We start from the raw sequence: 20,682 nt of genomic DNA, 5'->3' as shown, positions 1-20,682 counted from the left end.
AACTAAACTCAGTGTTAAAAACCATCTAAATTCTATCTTCCTTAACAATCCTACACATCCAAAAATAAATACTTCAACCCTCAAAACATCGCAACTAAACTCAGTGTTAAAAACCATCCCCTAAATTCTATCTTCCTTAACAATCCTACACAACCAAAAATAAATACTGCGACCCCCAAAACGTCTCAACAAACCCCCTATCCTCCACCACCCTCCACCCCCTTCCATCATCCTCTACCTCCTCGAACCAAAGTCACCGAAATCGCGGCTCGGCAATTTCCGACCGGCTTTTACCGATTCGTGGATCTCCGTCGCCAAGGATCATTTGCATTTAATACTTGACAAGCGGGCCGACAAAGCCCCCGGGCCGGCTCAGAGTTTCCATCGTAAATAAGCATTACGATATAATTTTCTGTCACAACAATGGCTGCCGGTGGTACAAAAGGTTTAGCCACGAGGCGACCGTCGGCTAGTAGCCGCGGACAATGAGAACGTCCGCGTTACGCCATAAATTGATTTGCGAAAGCGTTCCTGAAAAAGCTCTCTGCGAGGAGAGCCCGCTACGCGCGCTGACGGGTGGGGGGGGGGGGGGGGGGGGGAGGGGAGGGGCTGGGGAGGCCCGGGCTTTTGAGCTTATACCGCAAAAATTACGTCGCGAGAGGGATTGTATTTATGTTACATAATTACACCACGCGCGAATGGCGGATAGAGGGGTCCGGAGAGGGTGGGAGAGGGGAAGAGGACGCCGCGAGGAGACGACCAAGCGTAGAGGAGGAGAGGGGGGGGGGTGAAAGAGGAGGAAAAAAACGCCTGGCCGAGGAAAAGTTTTTCGGCGGCTGGCTCCGACCGGCCGACCACCCGGCTAATGAATAGAAATAATTCTCGTGCAATTGTGCTTTTCGGTAGTTTTCAATTAACAGTCGCCTCCCCTTCTCCGATTCCTCCTCCTCCTCCTCCTCCACTCCCTCCCTCCCTCCCCGACCACTATCCTTTCGACGAAGCTTTTGCGCCCATTCTCCGCCAGCGCCCTTCCAACGAACACCGCCGCGCGAATGGACGAGCTTTAAGTTTTTAAACGGGTCGAACCGTACATTTCCTAGATCGTAATTACGGTTTTTTTTTTTTATTTCTTTTCGGAGGACCGTGGAATAGTATCATTGGTACCGCGAACGCGCTGTTAAATCTCGGGGAGGAGTAACGATTCGGAAAATATTAGGGTGCGGGGAAAGTTCTGTTCGTTGAGGTGTGGGTAGGTACGGGGTTGGGGAATTATTATTTATCACTCCTTGAGTGCTGTTTTTACGAGGACCAGCGGAAGTTGTAAATATATGTTGGAATTTTTGAGTGTAAGGATTCAGGAAATTTTAGGGTGCCAGGGAATTGCGCTCTGGATACACAGTTAATAATTATTTATCATTTCTGGAGAATTTTTATTTATTTTGGATGTGTAAGATTGCGAAGATGGTCTAGGATTTAGGGGATGGTTTTTGATACTAGGTTTTAGAAGAATTCTCTTACCGAAGTTAAGTTTTCATAGCCGAAATTTAGTAGAACTTATTAGAAGGTTTCGACAGAAATGCATTGAAGTATATGATTTTTAAAAAAATATTGTTGTACAAAATTTTCTTTCATTCTTCCTATAAATAGAACCTGGAGTTGCCAAAAACTATAAATATATATTTGTCAAAAATTTCTTACGAAATTTTGTATCATTAGCAACGAAACAAACCTGCATGCCATAAATAAAGATAACCCCAGATTCTGTCACAAATTAAAAATCACTTTCACCCTGTCAAGTCAATAGTATTCCAATCTTGAGCCCGAACGATCGCGGCGACAGAAAGTCGATAGCGCCTCGTCCTAATTCGATGGCGATCCGAGCACGTTCCACGCACGATATCGAGGGGGTGGCCGTCGTCGGAACGAAAGAAGCCCCGGGAAGATGCTTCCGGGAATTCCGTCGGGAGTATTTTCGCCAGTCAATGAATTTACAACCCCTCTTTACCGAGTTCACCCTTAGCCGCTTAACGAGAACTGCTTCACGGCACGTGAGAAAAAAAAAGCTAACCGGTTCGGTGGATGCCCGTGGAAGGGGGAGGGCGTGTAAGCGGTCTTGAGGGGTGAATTAGCGCGAAATAAGTGCAGAAGAGCTTCAACAGCCACTGCGGGGGTGACCCGACGATAGAACCGCGCTGGCTTTCGGGGGTCGCGTGTACGTGCACGTCGTTTCGTCGGTGTGCGGCTTCGTAAGACGGTCGTAAGGGTGAGCCTGTAGGAGTCGAACGGGACGATACCTTCTAGGGGCAGGTACGATGGAAGCGAGGCGGTGGAAAACGACGTAACGCGCATAAAGTAAATTGCCGCGAAATCTGCGCGATCCTCGCGAAACGGCGCGGATAAGCGAAACAAATAAAACAAGAGCTCGAAAGACGGGAGGAGATAACGCGGGAAAGGGGTGAAAATTGTAGCGTGATTCGAGGGGTCGTAAAGGTCTTATCGAACGATGCTAAGAGATGAGTGATAGGTTTCCTTCGAATAGGAATTAATAACACTGTTATTTAAATCATACGATATTGTAGGAATTACTTTAATTTTTATTATCGTTCTTGATGAATTTTATTTTAATTTTTTTTCAAGTCCAAATGTAGGATATGTTATGTAAGCTGTCATAGAGTATATTTGTGGATCCATTTAGGAATGGATACATGAGACCGTCACACATGTCTACTTTAGTTTTGCTCGAGAGATTCATAAAGTTATTATTTTTGATAAATTTCATTTCAGTCTTTTTTCAAGTCCAAATGTAGCCCATGTTATATACGTTGTATTTATGAATCCATTTGAGAATCAATATAAAAGACCGTCACTCATTTCAAAGTATCAGTAAAATATTGTCTTCGTATTCCTTATTACAATTACCTATTAACATTACATTTACAGAGCACCGTGACCCATTCAAAATCTTACAAGTTCATTCTTTTTTTTATTCACACAAAAAGGACAATCATAATCCAAATTGATATCCTCTCAAGCCTCCTAATTAATTTCATCAAACCCACCTCACCCCATCAAATCACCCCTTTATTACCAGAAATCAGATAAGAAATCTCCGAAAACCTAGCGTCAACATACAAAAAAGTTGTACCATTTTCTTTTCCCGATTGCAACTCCCATGCGAGTTCCAAGCACAGAATACACAGCGTCCAGGGTAATTCCGCGTCCCTCTTGCCAGCACGGCGACTATCGTAACGAAATTCGCGATACGACGTAGGAGGGGTGGCAAAAGTAATAGGAACAATCGCAGTCTTTTTTACAGAACGCTCGGACGTTTTCCTCTATTCAGTCCACAAGCCGAGCATGAAAAAGCATACATCGTCCGTTACCGTGGGCGCGTTGTAACGCTCCACCGCCGCGGCGCTCCCTCTCCAACCCCTCTACACCCCCTCACCGCTCCCGGTGGCGTATCGTCGGCACACGCAGACCATTACAATTTCAGTTACATTTTAATTAGCAGAGAATACTAATGTTTCGCGAGCGGCGGTCGCAGGCAAGTAGCCAATGAGCGGCCAAGTTGACTCCTGCAACTCGAGCCCGACTCCGCGCGTTTCTGTCCCCGCTATTACGCCCGGCAACCCCGTGAAACCGACATGCATTTCACACCCCATATTCGCCACTTTATTCGTAGCGGCTGGCCCGGCGCGGAACAGAAAAAAAATAGAGAAGAGAGAGGGCGGACGGAAAAAGAAGGCCAACGCGCTCTGTGTTCCTCGTTTATGTTATTAGCTACCACTCTGGCGCCGAGTGTTCTTCAGAGAAAAAAGTACAGGGGGTGTGGTGAGAATATAAACCACGCTGTTACGCTTTCTGTTTTCTAGCTTCGCGCCTCTTGTTTCTCGCAATTAACGCGTGCCGCGGAATGCGCGAGGAGCAGAGATTCCGTTCGGGGTGACTGCGAGAAGAGTGTTTCTGGGGGTGGAGGGAGATTTCGAGGTTCATTCTTCGAGGGGTTGTATGCGATTTGGTAGTGGAGTACTGGATTTTTGGTATCTCTTTTAGGTTAATTATTTGGTATTTTTGAAGTACTTGTAGGCTTGTGAAAAAATTGATTGAGGAATATTAAATATAATAGAGAATGTTAGTTATATAAATTTAATATATACAGATACATTTACATTTTGTTAAAAAACAAAATTGTATATCCAAATCCATGATATAAATTGATTCTTAAAATAGATGACTTTTAAAACGAAGAATCTAAATTTAAATAATTAATAATTTCAAAAGGTAAACTGTTTGTTATTTTTAAAATGCTTCTGGACTCGTGGAAAATATATTGAGGAATATAATATTAAATACATTAGAGAAAATTAGTTATATAAATTTGTTATATACAGATACGTTTATGTTTTGTGTAAAAATAAAATTTTATACCCAAATGCATCATATGAATTAATTCTTAAAATAGATGACTTTTAAATCGAAGAATTTAAATCTAAATAATTAATCATTTTAAAAGGTGAACTTGGTGCAAAGGTGAAAGGAGAAATAGAAGGATATTAAATATAATAACGTTATTTATATAAATTTGATATATACACACACCTTTACGTTTTATTGAAAAACAAAATTGTATATTCGAATGCGTCTTGAAAGAAAAGATCTAAACATAAACAACTAACATTTCTAAAAGGGAAATTTACCATCCTTCCAATACAAACTTGTCCACTCTACTCCCAAAAACAGAAACGTGTTAAAATGAGGGATACATTCAAGGGTTGACACGAAAGTGTGGGAGGCATTCGAACGGATGAGATTTCCTTGCACGCGCAGAGAAAGCCAAGGACTTAGGCATTAGAAAACACAAAGGTGGGGCGGAAGGAAACAAAGGGGAGTATTCGAATAATATTGTATAATACTTCCTAAGTCGTAAACTTCCCTTGCTTCTTGGCCGGACGAAATTCCGAAAGTTTCGTGCCGTCGGTCGTACAACAAATGCGATTATCGATGTCTCGCATCGTTCATCCCCTAAAACGACGGGGAGTAAAGCACCGTCGCCGACCCCACGCGTTCGTTCAACCCTCTCTCTCTCCATCGCTTCTAACGGCCATTGCGTACTATGTTCTGGATCCCGTCCAGAAATAATATTCGCGCAGATTACGCCAGATATGGCCAAGACATTACTAAAAATACGCGGAAGCGCGACGTTCGATTACAGGCGTAATAACGAAAATGTCGCCTCCGTCGCGTACGTAAATGTCGTTCAACTCACATTAACGCGCCACGACACCCTGTCTCGGAAGCCTGGGAAGAATACACCACTGACCTGGAACAACAAGAAAACGTGCAGGTTAAAACGAGTCGTGATAATTGATTGCTGAAGTTTTTTTTTTTTTTTTTTTTGGAATTAAATGAGTGGAATATTAAAATTATGAATTAACCCTTTGACCTACGATTTACTGTAGGATGCTGTAATCAGGAAAAAAGTTCTTTGCGCCTTTTCATACGACTTGTCTGACTCGTGTTTTTCACGCGTGACTCATATTCTGTATCACGATTTTCGCACGTTGTCATAAGTTAAGGGGTTAAACTGTCTTCATTCACGACCCCATTTATGATTGTGATTTTTATCGCGGCCCAAAAAATATAAAATAAAGATATGTAAATATTTTGTGTTTATTCATTGATTTGGTAATAATATATATATATAATATTAGAATTTGTTTACAAACATACGAAAATATGATATTAAAAATTGCACTAGAAGTTGTAAAATTGTATTTACTATAGTTACAAAAATTATATACTCCATTTTTCATCAAAACTGCATTCTTTGCAATAACACAAATAGAATACTAAATATTTTACATTAAATTCTCGCGACGCGATATTTTATTCTTCCATAACCTCAATATCGTTTGAATTTTGTTTCTATTAATAATCTCGCGAGTAAAGCAATACTAGAATAAGTGATCGACACTTTACGAGCTAGTTTCGTAACCTCAATAGTATCTAACTATAATCCAGACCTCGCAACGCGACATCGGCTTAAATAAAATTGGAATCGACCGAGAACGATCAATTTTTCCCAATTAAGTTCCCTGGACTGGGTTCCTCCTAAGCTCGGGCACCGGTCGGCCAAAGACAATGCGGCCGCGATTTAGGGTGACCGTTGAGTCGAAAGCCATTCCGACGTATGCCTTCGAGTGGAGGCGAGCCCGCCCAATGAGGCGACGGTGCCGTTAATTAACGAACTCGAAAAGTAACGTACTGAAAGTACAACTCGACGGAGCATTGAGAGGTTCCGGGGACTGGTCGAGGAGGAAGGGAACGAGCGAGCCGGGCGTAGGACGGAAGCGCGCGCGTATAAAGGGTCGGTGTCTGGCCAGACGGGCAGAAATGAAGCAGCAAGGGTTTTGTTTGTCCGGCTGTCCACCCCTTTCCTTCTCCCAGTTCACCCCCGCGGGCTGGAGCCCTCGTTGTATGAACCTCGCGGCCCCCTTCAACCCCTTCTGCTCCACCTCTAACTCCATCCTCTGGCACCCCTTCCTCTGGCCCTCTCCTCTTCTACCTCCTATCCGTTCCAACTACCCCCCTTCGCCACCCTGTTACACTGTTCTTACACCCCTGAACCTCCTTCCCCTATTGACGAGCAACAATGCACGCGTGTACAATGTTTGCACGCATCCTCGCGCGTGTATCTTCGCGGGGATGTAATATTGATTACTTCGAGCGAATTTCGGGGTGAAACTCGAGCTGGGACTCCCTTGGACAACCCCATTCCCCTTCGGTCTCCAGTGCATCAGACTTTCGCGGTTGCTTGGTTCGGATGAACTTTATCTCTGGAATCCCGTCTTGAAGGATTCGAATGCTCTTAATTATTGATCGCGAGGGTGTAGGAAGACTGAGGAATAATTTGAGCCGTTCACGAATCGATTAACTGATCGATCCACTTTTTGAAGAATCTTGAATTTATGTGTCTAAGCATTTGGTATAGTCGTACAATTTTATGTTTGTAAGAACATTCCTGAAAAGGAAAGTAGCTTTTGCAATATTTATATGAATTTATATTATACAGGGAATTTTAGAAAATAATGTATATTATTTCATCGTGTTTCTGAACTTTTCTTTTTCCTTACATATTTAACGTCGCATCGATCATTGGTTATTACCGACTGCCTTTTATGTGGTTATCCTTATTGCTAGATGTTGGTCTAAATATGTGTATCTTTAAGTATCTTTAAGTTGGACTATCTCGTGTAAGTTTTCTTCCGTGCTCCTTGCTTCTTTTAAACCAGACCTCCAAAGTAATGATTATTTTTGTATTCATTACAATTTTGAACAATTACTTTTGAATTAAAAAGTAGTTATTTAATTAATTCTTGATCACTTTTGTTTTTAGCAATTACTTGAATACTAGTTGATTTATGATCGAATTGAATTGAACGAATAATTTTTGTGTTACGCTATCCATCCCTCCATCATTCGTCTCATCCAAATCGTAAAATTTTCTAAAATCTCATGTCGACCTCCCCTGTTTCGATTTCGAAACGGTTCGTCGGAATGAGCGATTTAAATGATACCATTCCCAGCAATGCTCGTGTCAGAAGTCCGCGGCGAACGTTTCGCTTCAATTTTGCCTGGAAAATTGAAATAAAGTTTACTGTTCCCGCACAACCCGACGGAGTTACGTTTTTCCCGCGCAGTCAATTTGCAGGTCCTTTGCTGAGAGTTGCGCGCGCCCGCGACATGCTAATAATTGGGGAATGAAAAATGCAACAATACCGAGATCGTTGTAACTCACGCCGCGGCAATATCCAGCTAAAAGACTCGTCATTCCGCTCCAGTAAACCGTCCCGCGACTTAAATTGCGTCACGGTTTTCCGACTCGTACCGCCAACGTTTAATTCTATTCGCGATCCTTCCACCGGTACCCTCTCCCCGTGCATCCACGTCCTCTTCCCTCGGCGTCGCTTCACTCTGATTCGCATCGCGAGACCCGTGTGTCGCGAATCGAAGGACAAAGAAGTCAGAAATAAGATAATTGCTATTGCAATCGCAATTTTCATCCGGGACGATGAAGCGAAGTGAGCGAAAGAGAGAGAGAGAGAAAGAGAGAGAAAGAGTAGAGGAGGATAGGTAGAGAGATAAAACAAAACCAGGATGCAGACAGCGTTGAGACGAAAATCGAAAAGCGGTGAATATTAAATAATTTTTGTTTGGAAAATGACTAGCGGGTTCCCGATATTGCAAGAAATTTAATTGGCTCAGCAACTTAATGTAGAAATGAATGTAAAGAGATAAGAGGAATTGTGATACTAAACGATGCAGAATTTTATTGAAGTGCATTTTGATTCTAGTGATTATTAATTCAGAATTTTGTTAGAATATACAGAGGTGTGCCAAGAAGGTTGAAGGTCCTTGAAAGGGGTGGTTCGGGGGGTGATTTGAATCAACTTTTCCCTTAGCTAAAATGTTGTCCGAGGCTTCGTTAACGAGATATTAACAGAAAACCCCGATCAATCAGAGCGCGGCGCCGGTAGAGCGCCCGCAGTAGCTTAGGCCCCGTGCTAGACAGACATAGTAGCATAGGCTACGCGCTCGGCGGCCGCAGTAGCTTAGGCCCGCGCTAGACAGTCACAGTAGCATGGACTACGTGCTCTTCTTGGTTTTCTCTTAATATCTCCTCAACGAATTACCCCCCGAACCACCCCTTTTAAGGACCTCCAACATTTTTGGGACACCCTGTTTATTCCCAGAGATGGGCAAAACCCTAGGTTTCGAATAAATCTGAAGTTTGCCGATGTGTTTGTCTTGTTTCCTTTTTTGGAAAATATTCGGAAGAGGAAACGAGACAAACATATCGGCAAACTTCAGATTTATTCGAAGCCTAGGGTTTTGCCCATCACTGTTTATTCCAGAGTAGTTGAATTTAATTTTTAAATAAAATTGTGATTGGAATGTAGACAGCTTCAAAAATCGAAAGTGGTGAAAATTAAATGATTTTTGTTTGGAAAATACGGAAAGTGAGTTTTAGAGACGGCAAGGAATTCAATTGGCTAAGCAACACAGTATAGAGAAATGAGTGTAAAGAGACAGGAGAAATTCTGATACTAAACCAAGCAGAATTTTATTGAAATGCATTTTCATTCAAATGATTATCAAATCGAAACTTATAATTGTTAGAATATACACTCCAGATTAAATTCCAGATTAATTTTTAACTAAAAGTGTAGTCGTAATGCAGACTACAAGATAAAATTTAAAATTCACATACTGAACCATGTATAATTGACATATGCGAATATCTTCCCAACGGCCGAATTATTCACGAACGTCTAGTTTATTCGACCGATTAATCGAATAACGTTGGGTCCGTGTGTCGCGAATCGAAGTACGAAGGAGCGATAGTAGAAATAAGATAATTGCTATTACAATCGCAATTTCATCCAGAACGAGGAGGCTGCGGGAGAAAAGTGAGCGATTCGTAGGCGATGGGTGGAATGGGGGAGGAAAAGGGGGACAGGTCAGAAGACGAGAGGTACGCGGGGGTGTACGATGCGGCGGTAACTGCCACAGAGATTCGAACTACAAAGTACGTTAATGTCGCGCTCGCACCCCCGCGCACCCTCGGCATCGTTCCGATGCCCGCAGACAGTTTGTTGTCGAAGCTTCGAGGATTACACAAATGAGGTTGTTCAGCGAGAGAAATGTACATTCTCTGGCACAAAGCTGCTCCGCCGCTCAGCAACGTACGGAATTAAAAGAGGGGTCCGAGGCAAGGTGAAAAGTTCCGCCTCGCTATCGCTTCGCATCGCGGACAATATTTTCTTTGCTGAAAGCCCGCCCGCGTAGAATGGATTTCCATCGAGCCGCGTTTAAACCCTTCAAGAACCGGCGGGGGAGGGGTTCCCCACTTTTATCGGGACCTACCTCTTCCGTCAATATTGCCCTGTACACGTTTTTACGCGCATCTTTGCCGAGTGAATCGTCCCCTGACCAAGCAAACGTTCGCTCGGACGATCAATGGAAAGTCTCGTCCAGGAAAGTAGAATAATGTACCTATGGTTGTGACTCGATTAGGATCTTACTGTAACTAGTCGAACATGGCCTTCGGGTTGTCACTGGACGGCTTGAAAGACGTGTGGAGGTGAAGTTTGATAGATTTTATTTGATTCGAATGTATCAGGGGACAAGATAGAGTTGATTGTAAATTTTAAGGTAGCCTTTTGTGTTTTTTATTTTTAAATTCATGAGTATTTTCTTAAAGGAATATTGTACTCATATGTACTCATATTTTAAGAATATACGTGATTTAGTTTTAATGAAAACGATTCAAGTTGAATCAAGTACAAGTAGTCTTTCGTGTTTATTATTTTTAAATTCTGGACATCGCAAATTTGTATCGCGAGGGTAAAAATAAAAATTATAAAATATGTTTTGAAATATCAACGTTATAAATACGTAGTGTATAAAACAAAAACTACATTTTTCATTGCAATACGCAATGCATAAAATAAAAACTACATTTCTCATTGCAATACGTAGCGTACAAAATAAAAACTACATTTCACAATCCAATACGTAGTGTATAAAATAAAACTACATTTTTCATTGCAACACGACGTGTACAAAATAAAAACTACATTTTTCATTGCAACACGACGTGTACAAAATAAAAACTACATTTTCCATTGCAATACGTAGTGTAAAAAACGAAACCAATCTGAATCTATCACAACGTCGCTATATCCACAACATTTTCACCGATTCAACTTTTTCCAAATGCTATTCAATCTTTATCAAACAAGTTTCTTGTACAAAGATCATTTTCCCCTTCGTGGCTTCCAGTTGCTGGAACATTCTCGAAGTAAACGGCGCCCGGAGGCTCATCGAGGTCACTTAAAAATTTACGACCGATTCCTGACCGATGACACGAAATTGCATTGTTCGAGCGCCGTAAAATCTTGACTTCCAACGATACTCGGGATCGTTAACACGCGGAAGAAGTCCGCCACCAGAAATTACGTGCACGAAAGTCTTTCCGTATCCGCGCGGCCGTACCGTTTCCGCGGGAATTCGTCTAATGCCTCCCCCGTGGCCTGAGTATACGCTCGGTACACACGGCGCTCTCGGTACTTATTACAGACCGAACGCAAATTCGACGCGGGGCCAGAGTTGTCGGAAGATGGTCGAAGGAGAAGGAAGGACAGAGGGGGTGGGGGTGGATGGTGGAATCCATAGATCGCGGGGGCGAACAATCAGCCGTAAATTATGGTCTCAATATCCATTGTGTACCCTCCTTGCTCTCGAACGAGCCTAACCCCGGAGTCTAAGGCCAAGACTACTCACCCTCTCTCTCTCTCTCTCTCTCTCTCTCTCTCTCTCTCTCTCTCTCTCGCCCCTTTAGCAGGCACAACGGAGGAAGCACGGGCGAGAGGGTCGGTCGGCTCTCTCACGGCCCAACTGAACCAAGAGATATGTATATTAATGGGGCAATCTTACATAGTTTTGTTTACCTTGCCATTCTCTCAGTACGTATACAATTACTATCCCTAGCCCCCACGGTATGCTTAGCACAAGGGCTGACTGCCTCCTCTTTGGTTTCGCTTCTCGTACGCCTCGGTTCGTTCCCTTGAACTATCAACTACGTACGCTCGGCCTAATTAATCGCCGCCAACTAGTCGCCGTTGCATATTTCATTTCACCTAGACCGCGTGTGTATCGCGATTCGCGCCTTCACATGGATGTCACATCGACATTCGTTTAGATTCGGCGCGTTTGTACATTGGAGAACTTCGAATTCTAATTGACTTCGGAACTTTGACTTCATGGATACGGGACATTGTTAACAGCAGAGAGCAGTCTGGTACGTCCAGAGAGAGGTGGAATCGATCTGGCGACGATATCGTCATTTTTAACCATTTGCACTCGGATGTCCCCTCTAAGGGGACGTTGGATGTTCAGGGAACTTTGGTAAAGGCGTACACTCGCTTGTAGGTTTCCATTCAAGTAGCACGAATAAATAAATTAAACTGCAAGAAATTGCATGCTTTTCATGATACATTATTTAATACGACGTGATTCCTCTTAGCACATCCTGCAACAAAGTGACTTCGAATGCAAAGGGTTACGTCGACTGGAAGCTTGAAGTAATATAACAATGTGAGTTAGAACGACGAGGTCGAAGCGATTACTAAACGTCTGGAAAGATTTTGCAAGCGAGTTTTGGTTCAGCAGTTTTAATATTTAAGATGCAGATCTATTAATGACCTGGTCGAAAAAGAAGTTAAATACGTCATACATAAAAGAACATGTAGAGATACGTAAGACATGAGAAAAGTAGCCCATAAAATTAGTTTTCCAATGTCTGGAACGTTGATATTCAATTCTCTGAAGACATCATTTGTGCTCGAAAGAAATTTTTAATAAAAATGTTACATGATAATAATGCCATGAATTGTTCCTACAGACCTAACCCATCAATTTAATTCTACAATCATCTCAAGAATGAAGAAGATTCAAATCTCACGAAAAAAAAGGAATTGTTTATTCTAACCTCAAAAGCATAAAAAAAGGTGGAACTGCCTCTGTAGAGTGCTTAACACTCCTGCCACCCTACATCCATCCATACCATCATTCAAATCTTTTCCATCCTCACTCACCCTCATCATGGAGAGGAATGTGAGTGCTAGAGCGAGAATGAGTTTGTTTTCGTGTACCATTCGTAATTGACCGAAACTTCAGTAGAACTGTACCGTGCAAGGTCAGCCATTCTCTGCTTACCCAAACCGCCTTCGCAACAAGAACGGCGGTTATAAATTAATTACGAGGGTCAAATTCGCAACTGGGTCCCATTCCACGGGACGATTCGAAGGGAGCGAACGTCTTACTAGTTCGCTGGTGGCTCAAGGGACCGAGAGCGAGGAGGAGACGATGTTTGGTCTTCCTTACAAGGGACCGACTAACCAGTCGGTCGACCAACCTGCCACTTACCAAAGGATAATAACGTAGTAATCCTACCATGAGACACGGATGAAGTCCTTAATAACCCTATAAACCCAAGATATATGTTGCATATCAATATGCCGGGGACAGCTGCTATAGTTACATTATATTCGCGCAAAGCTCGATCTGATTAAGCGATCAAAGGGCCGCGCAACTGATTAAAAATAAATTGCTTCTTGGTGGCTGAATTAAATCGCGCGACCGAGAAAGTAAAGACTCGTTTCGCATCGTCAGATGGGAATATAGATAATTAAATTTAAATTTGGATTTTATTTTCGTTGCATCTCTCTTATCACTATACAATGGGAATCTTTATTATTTCAACCAAAGGAGAGCAAATTTTAAATGTTATTGAATAGTGTAAGTTTAATGAGAATATAAAGAAATAAGGATCAACGTTGTTTTTTTTGTTTGTTATGATTGATTTCAATATTAATAAATATTCTTCGTAAAAATTGCTGTGATTGGTTCAGTTTTGCTCTTCACAGTCTCAGATTTTTCTGTTTTCTTTATTCAATTTCAGAACGAGCAATTTTCAGGAAATATTATGAGTACCTTTTTATTTTATACACTGCGTATTTATAATATCGATATCTCAAACCATAATTCTTAATTTTTACCTTCGCTTTAATCATACAAATTCGCGATGTCCAGCTTCAGAATTTCATTATTTTCGTCAACACTCGGTATTAGAAACGTCAAATTACTACACAAAATACACAAAAATGTCTTATTAAACCAGGATAAATATGCAAGACCCCTCAGTTTTTTTTTTTATTATTATTATAGATTACGTTATATTATTGTTCAGCTCAGCGTTTCAGTGCTCCACCGTTTTCCAGCTTTCCGAACATAATAATATAACGACGTTTGTTTGTCTTTATGACTTGTAATAAATTATCCCGCATGTATATTAAATACATATCGGCGTCGACTGCCCCCGCGACCTCATAAGCGCGGCCGCGTATCGCAGAATTCCAATTTCGAATCGATCTTCGGTAATTTTCGAAAATTTTCAAAAACCATCGCGAACTTCAATAAAGCCCCCCCAGTAATTAATTTGAGATTATATCACGAATGCCAGCAAATTCACGTTACGTTGGATAGCGCGATAGGAATGCAACCGAGCTCAACAAGCGTCGATACGAAGTACGTGTGATTTAGAGAGACGCATAAACGATATTCCAATACCGTTTCGCGCGATACTCTCCGCGCAGAAGTCGGATAGCCGGGGAAAATTGACAAGCGACATCGCTCGCGTGCCTCCTATATTTTTCCATTCGTACCGAACGAATAGTATTTGTTTCCAGGTAACCGTTTTTGAACTTTACCGAGATGAAACGACCGGAATTGTCTGCTCTGGAATACGTCGCCATTTGTAGCGAACTGTTTTCTTGATGTTGACAAAGGGAAAATTCAGGGAAAATTCTATCCTATTATTTTATAAATATTTCGTTTAATTAATGCAATATTTCGAGATTTCAGAATGAGAAAATTGTGTAAGTGGTAGATTTTCGAGATTCTTGTTCCAGTGTTTGATAGTAATTCAGACGACACCGTATTATCACTTTCAGACCTGGGGTCACAATTGAGGACATAAAACTTAGCAAGACTCATAAATTACCGATAGTATCGTTCAGGACGAAAGTATACATAATTTGATTGTCGCAAAAGTATCAATGAAAGGTGTTATTATTTTATTTTGTGACATCCAAGAGTTGCATAGTTATCAGAGTCAAATGAATAGATAGTCAAGGATACCAAGAAATAAATACGTTTCTAATACATGTGTCGGTCATCCATTTGTAATCGGTCTCGCCTAACATTTATATATAAGCCACGAGCTTGCTAGGTCTATATAATATGTTATATATTTATTAATAAAACAAATATAAATATATTATATATTTGTAAAGAGAATATTGTGAAGTCAGCTGTAGAAACACATATACTCTTTAATATGTAGTTATGACTGACTTGACATGTGTATCAAGAAAGCTAAAGTAATAAAATAAATAGCTTAGAAGAAATAGTATAGAAGTACTTATGGAACAAGCTTAAATTATCGTTTCTCTTATGGCTGTAGAGACACACATATTCCCTTTAATTTGTGGTTATGACTGACTTGACATATATGTCAAGAAATATAAAGTAATAAAATAAATAGACTAGAAGAAATAGTATAGAAATTGTTATGGTATAAGCTTGAATGATCGTTTCTCTTATTTGTAAGTAAGATTTTAGTTACGTAACATGTGTTTGTGCACCTATGTTTGTGAACCTATTTTTTAAAACCTACCCAAAAAGCAAAATAGAATACTCTCATTATTAGAGCAACAATTACGTTTTATTCTGACCAAAAACCCTATTAAAATCTTCTTTGGGCTTCTTCTCCCATCCCTTTGCTCCACATAATTTGCCTCAACGATCCAGGTAACGAAATTAGGTCGAGATTCCTAATCCTCGGCCATCACGGAAGCTTTATTAGAACCACCAGACGCCCCGGGGGCATCGTGCACTCGCTATAAACAGTTTAAGCGGTTTTGCCCCGTGTCTCTCGCATCTTGTACGCATTATTGGTGTCAGCGGTTTGGCAAGGGTCTCCGGAAGTACCTTGACTTTGATCAACTTGCCTCGGAGTCCTTCTCGGGTGCCTCGACAGTTCTTACCTAGCTGGTTTAGGGTATTGTTCGGCCGCAAAGCGCCGATGAGAAATGGAAGGCATAGATCCTGCCGCCGCCTCTCAAGTAGCCGCGTCTCATGCTACCGAGCAGTGACCATTTGTTAAAGTCCACTTTCGCCGCCACCTGTCTCCCATCGGTTACGAAAACGGCTCATAACCAGCATCCACCCAGCGTCTGGATCGTCGCTTTTTGCTCCCCCGCGGGGGCGCGAACACCGTCTTGCGGATAAAATGTCGATGTCGTTAGGTCCCATAGCTGCCACGCGGATGGCCCCGTATCTCCTCTTCTCATATTTAAAGTAGCGATATAGTAGCCGGTTTAACGCGTCACGACCGACTCGAGCACAGGCGAACTTCTTGCGCTCGTGGCCAAGTTAAATATTCCAACGTGGACGCGACGCGAGCTGGATGGTTTTAGGGAGGGCAACGTTTAATTTTAATTGTAATTTAAATGTGGAGTGAATTCTTCCTTTTCTCTTCCTTTTATTGGTATGCATATTTTAGGATTTTTTAACCAGACCTTTGGGTGATTATCTAATTAACCCTTTCAGATCTGAATTATTCTTTTTTCTCGTGTAATTTAATTTTTAGGGGCAATTTGGACTATAATTAGTTTGAAGAAAATAAACAAATTTCTAATGGTGTAGTTTTCGAGGAAAACTGGTCTTTGTTTATGTACTATGCGTACTAAATATAGAGTTACTTATTGATTGATTTTTGTAGTTTCATAACAACTTGCGAATAATATATTCTCTGTAATTTTGTTTCCGTATTCCGGAATATTCACTTTCCTACCAATCAACTAGAATAAGATAGTACTTATTGATCAACATGGTTATACCAACTGGACTGGTTAATGAATGAATGTTGAGTGGACTGTTTCAGCTGAAGACATGTCACAAAGAGGTACGAATGCTCAATTTCAATATAATTTTTTATTTTAAAGGACAAAAAAGGCAGGACTAAAACGAAACCAAGTATTGTGCTAAACGATCATTTCTGGGCAGTTTAGAGTTTACTGAGATATCGGACGTAAACTGCCCGTGGGGAGCTTGTTAGTTCAATTCGCCCGAACACCCTTTCCGTCCCGGAAAAGCGCCACCCCTTGTTGACCACCCCTGGCATTGTGAGTTGGCCGTTTATGTTGCCTCAAAAGAGACATTTATGACGATACGCTTGCTATTTCGAAATGTTGCGAATTGTTTTTGCCATTTAGCCTTTCTCGCTTAACAAAAAAGCCATGCACTCCATTTTTAGTTATTTCACCTTTCGCCACGATCAACTTAGAATTGCAAATGTTTCTTGACTAATTAATCAAACAAAAATGACAACAACCTAGTGAATATTAGGTTGTCCTACAAGTTCATGCCACTTATTCTTCTGTTACTCAAATTAACGTGTTACTTTCTTGTAGTTTTTTTTTTTATGGGGATCTTTTATTTTTTCGTGATTTATTTGTTAGTACTCGTCCTAGACATTTTCATGTATTTGGCGTAATTTTTGTACTCTTTTGAAGCTTTTTATGGTGAAACATACTCTTAAGTGTTAAAAAAAAAAGCTAATCTATCTTACAGTCAGTCCCATATATATATTCGTACCCTCTGGTCTTTTGAAGAAATTTGTTTAAATTAAATGGTAGGTAGGTATACATAAAAGTATGTAAGCTTATTCATATTTATAATGAAAAATTCATTTGGTTATATCAAAACTATTATTTAATTTAGTCAAACTTTCGCAATAGACACAGAGAGTATTTATTTTCCCACCCTTCTGACATAGCCATTACACTACAGAATTTCTGTACTTTCCTTTATTAATTGTTGACACAGTATTCAGCACGAACTCATGGAATAACCTAATAATAAAGTTATAACGTCCTACTTTTGGTTAGTTTCCTGTAAACTTTCATCAAAATTAACGCATAATTAATTCCATTTCTTGCCAATTCCATCAAACATCTGTCCCTACAAAATTTCTACAGTTTTGTTACATTAAATATTGACTGCGCCAATTAATTTAATCAGTTATATTAAATATTGACTGTGCCAATTAATTTAATCAATTATATTAAATATTGACTGTGCCAATTAATTTAATCAATTATATTAAATAATGACTGTGTTAGTTGTGGGATGACCTAACAATAAATGGATCCCAGTGCCATAACGAGGATACGGAGCGCACGTGGTAAAAATTTTAATGTAACATTTAACATTTTACTAAATGCAAGACGGTATCCTTTGGTCAGTTTCCTGTGCACTTCCACTAAAATTAGCATACAATTAACTCCATTCCTCGTCCATTTCATTAATGTTAAACGCCAGCATCGCGATCAGGATCCCCCAAAAATATCCAGGGTAGAATAGCAAGTTGGTAACCCGTGGGGTAGAACGGGGCGCGAATCCATGACGACAGAAAGGGAAGCGACGGTCGAACGTGGCCAACGGTCAGAGTATTGTCAAGGTATTGTCCTGCCCCGCTTCCAAAATAATCGTCAAGCGGACCTAATGGGGTATGAAGTCCCGATATCAAAATAACTCATCCGTGCCCGGCACGCGGTCAACGCTTCGTGGCTTTCTCTTCGTTCGTGACAGGAGGCCCCGAAAAGTTAAAAAAACAAAAAATAACGGCGTGAAAAATCTTTCCTCCTTTCACTCGTCTATTGTCCGACCGGCAGCGATGGACATGGAGATGGTGTGCGTTCGTAGAAAAATCTTGAACGTCGACGATAACGCGGGACGAGCTCGTTCTTTGTCCCGCGCAAAAACGAAAAGGGAACGATAGCGCGAAATCCCGCCAAGTGGAGTGCCGAAAGGATTTCAATGACAATGAATTCTCTGCGTGCTTTCGGTGTTCGTTGACGGTGGTCGCTAGCCGTTTGGTTGAAAATATTTTTCGGAATCAGTTTGGGCTCGTTTCATCCCTCGGTCGGGGGTTTATAATAACGTGTGGTATAAACATACGTATGCATCGATTTCAACGGAGCTACAAAGCGGACGAATTATTGATTACGGAACGTCCAAGAATGATGTTTAAATTTTTAACGCGTTTGTATTTCAGTACAACCGCGTATCGACAGAAGGGGAGGTTATAATGCCTGAAAATACACTGCGTCACAATTTACGCGTCGTTTTATTAGACTCCGCGGAAAGTTCTGTAGTTTCCTTTGTACTTTGAAGTTCCGAGATTAGTTACCAACTCGCGTGTATGATTATTTTTAAAGAAAGAAAGGGAAAAATAGCATCTTTATTTCTGTCCTTTCTATAACCACGATCTGAATTTACTAATTATTTTATCTCGACTTCAATTATTTGGATATTGTTACATTTTTGTCGTACAGTTTCGTTTATTATTCTATTATGTCTCCTAGTCAAGAAATTTCTACGAAATCAGATTTAACGTAAAGAAATATTCCCATTTTAACGTTAATATTATTAGAGTCGTGCGAGATTGGTTCAATGCCTCGGAATATTCCGTGGAAGTTAGTGCAGCAGGCAAATGTATCGACTGGTAGCATACATACATACATATACATACGTATCTATTCCACGTAACGCGTTTCCACATTAGCATTGGAAATCAAATTCGGCGACAAAACGTGGCAGATGAAGCGATCGGCGAATTCGTCGAATCGAAACGAACAGAGTGATTTCCAATACGCGATCAACAGGTTCTTCTCCTCTTAAACAATATTCGGAACAGATTACGTTAAATCTAATGCGGTCGAATGGCGATTATCGGCCCCGATGAAAATATCTCTACGACTTGCATTTGTTTTTAGTTTTAAGAGATGGAATGATAAATTCTCAAAGTTTCCTGAAAAACAACTTCTTATTATTCTTCAACTGAGCAAAGGTAAACCACCCTAATCCTAACACCTTTTGACACTAAAATTAAATATTGCGATTGTATGTAACTAATTGTCAGTGTAATATTATAGCATGAACGTACCCATAAAAGAAACGCATAATTAAGTGTCAGCTTAGACTTCATTTTAGAAAAATAAATTCCTCTATTTTATTGCAATATTATAGCATCAATACCTACAACAAAAACACGTAATTAATTGTCAACGTAGACTTCATTTTAGAACAATTAATTCCTCTATTTTACTGCAATATTATAGCATCAACATACCAATAAAAAACGCGTAATTAAACTTCATTTCAGAAAAATAAATTCCTCCATTTTACTGCAATATTATATCATCAACATATCTACAACAAAAACGCGTAATTAACTGCCAGCTTAGATTTCACTAAAAAAAAAAAAAAAAAAAAAAAAAAAAATTCCTCTCTTTTGCTGCAACATTATAGAATCAACATACCCATAAGAAAACGCTTAACAAATCAAGCTAATCATTCTCTCAGCGCACCTTTCGCAACGCGATAAGTCTTCTTAGCGAAACGATTACCAACGAAGCGCAGACGATACAATCGATCCCTCGCGGCGTCGATGCAGAGCTTACGTAACGGTTATCGGAAAGCCAAATTACCCTAAATAGTAACAACGTCGACGGTGGCAATGGATGCGGTATTGGACGGAACGTAGTGTATACCGGGACGGCGCGCGGCGGTGTAAAAGGCGGGCACGAGGGGAAGAGTGCAAGGGTGGTTTTCACCCTTGCAAGCCGGCAAGTCGAAAGTAGGAACCGCGACTATGGGCGAAGCTAAGTCTGTCCGTGTAATGGGGCATCGGCACGCGATTTCCAAGGCCCCCCTGCCCCCCTTTCGCGATTCTAACTTTCAACTTCGCTCGAAACCGACCTCTACCCCCCGCCGAATCCGGCAACACACCCTCTCCCTCTACCTCCGTCTCGCTGGCGTGCCTCATCCCCGCGGTACAGGGTGTTGCGCTGTGACTTATCGGCTCTAATTATTCGCCGGGCAAGAAAGCGGGTAGAGAACCGACGATCAGACCTGCCACCCTCGTAAAGTAGCTTTTCTCCAACGCATCGTGCACCCGGGGGCTTACACGCTCGCTAGGGACTGTTT

At 41.1% G+C, this 20,682-nt stretch overlaps 1 protein-coding gene across 1 annotated transcript in view; it reads right to left on the bottom strand.

The window, feature by feature from the left end:
- Positions 1 to 20,682, bottom strand: part of LOC128892998 (forkhead box protein P2-like) — a 371,825-nt gene that overhangs the window by 254,961 nt on the left and 96,182 nt on the right. Inside the window, exon 2 of the mRNA XM_054153696.1 lies at positions 5,270 to 5,323. Coding sequence (XP_054009671.1) covers positions 5,270 to 5,323 — 54 coding nt within the window. The remainder of the gene's footprint in view (positions 1 to 5,269; positions 5,324 to 20,682) is intronic.

Source organism: Hylaeus anthracinus, unplaced genomic scaffold, assembly GCF_026225885.1.
Source record: "Hylaeus anthracinus isolate JK02 unplaced genomic scaffold, UHH_iyHylAnth1.0_haploid 2, whole genome shotgun sequence".
NCBI lineage: Eukaryota > Metazoa > Arthropoda > Insecta > Hymenoptera > Colletidae > Hylaeus > Hylaeus anthracinus.
The sequence above is the reverse complement of the archived record's forward strand: the minus strand, read 5'-3'. Positions and strand labels throughout refer to the sequence as shown.